Below are 1,439 nucleotides of genomic sequence, written 5' to 3'. Positions count from 1 at the left end.
AAGGCGCAATACTCCTTATCCACGTAAATGTAAGGATGACCGAGCGGAAAAGTACCCGTCTTCAGCACATACGGGTACAAAGAACACACGTCCACATAGCGTATCTTCTCCGTACCCGTAACTTCGTACTGCGTGACGATATTTTCCATACGCCCGCCGTAGAACGCCTCACGAGGTTCGAGGGGATTGTCTCTCAACATGGGATGATTCTCAACAAATTCGCATATCTCATGATTTTCGCGCAGCTCCCGATACATTCATCGAAGATACATTCCCACTTTTCCATAACAACGTACCCCCGTTTTCTAAGACGACACGTCATCGTGAGTGTGCGCTCGTAACGCGCTTCGATCGTATCCTCGCGCGACACGGTTGAGAGCGGTCTGTCGCGGTTCACGCGAAAACACTCGGGACATCCGTGCCAAAAACAACCGTGAAACTGCAGTACGTGACGCTGCCGGGGATTCTCCGTTTCATAATACCCGTCGACGAGCGTGCCTTCCGATAAATGCCGTTCCCGACCTCTCCCCGCGTGAATTATCGTGCGTCCGAGCTCATGCTCCATCTGCAATAACCATTGCAGCGCTTTACGCGATTGCGCGTTGGCACCCCTATAACCCCCGAGCGGGATTATCCCAATTTCCTTCTCGCGCAAAAAGTTTTTGCGAAAAACTTTCATACACGTGGAAGCGATAGTCGTGCATTCTTCGAACGGACACACGTTTCCGCGATCTAAGAAAATTTTTCGATAGGCCAGACACGCTCGTCGAAGAATATCTCCGTCGTTCCGGCAATAGCGCACTATCTCCTGTTGAAAATTAAATACCGCGTTTTTACCCGTCATTTCAGCGTGCCACGTTAAAAATTGTTCGCGTTCGTCCGATTTCATCGTATCCGGTGAATAATAATCAATATCCGGTAGCGGGCCGATATAATTTTGATTTTCAATTGTGTTGAATAATTGCGGAAATACGCCTTTGGCGACGGAATCCTTCAGTCCGAAAGCTTTCGGTAACGTCGACAGCTGCATAGGCATGTAATTAGCGCTATCGAGAAATTTTGTCCGTCCCACGGTTAATAATACAATTTTTGTCCCATTTAATATTACTTTCGGCTCGTCCGTCCTACCGCTCTCGACCAGGTAGCGCAGGATAAACTGCGAGTCGAACGCCGCCGCATTGTGCAAAATCGTTCTTGTTGCAAAATCGACGAATTGTTTTACCGGATCATCGCGAAATACAAATTCGCGCACCCCGCACCAGCGACATCATATCGCGACGCCATATCGTCCTCTCCCAGGCAAGCTTCGCACGTTTGCTGCGCGACGCAGAGTGTAACTACGTGCGTTTTAACGTTCGCGCATCCTTTGAGCATTTCGTCTTGCCGCGTCTCGAAGTTGTAAAATATAAACGCGGCGCGACCCTTCCGATCTGTTCTCA

At 49.3% G+C, this 1,439-nt stretch overlaps 1 protein-coding gene across 1 annotated transcript in view; it reads right to left on the bottom strand.

The window, feature by feature from the left end:
- LOC116853627 overlaps positions 1-1,439 on the bottom strand; it is a 3,247-nt gene that overhangs the window by 1,462 nt on the left and 346 nt on the right. The window contains 2 exon segments of the mRNA XM_032834756.1: positions 24-257; positions 260-1,193. Coding sequence (XP_032690647.1) covers positions 24-257; positions 260-1,193 — 1,168 coding nt within the window.

The sequence above is a fragment of the Odontomachus brunneus genome, unplaced genomic scaffold (assembly GCF_010583005.1).
Source record: "Odontomachus brunneus isolate Ranch 3 - 2012 unplaced genomic scaffold, Obru_v1 Obru_scaffold_391, whole genome shotgun sequence".
NCBI classification, from domain to species: Eukaryota; Metazoa; Arthropoda; class Insecta; order Hymenoptera; family Formicidae; genus Odontomachus; species Odontomachus brunneus.
The sequence above is the reverse complement of the archived record's forward strand: the minus strand, read 5'-3'. Positions and strand labels throughout refer to the sequence as shown.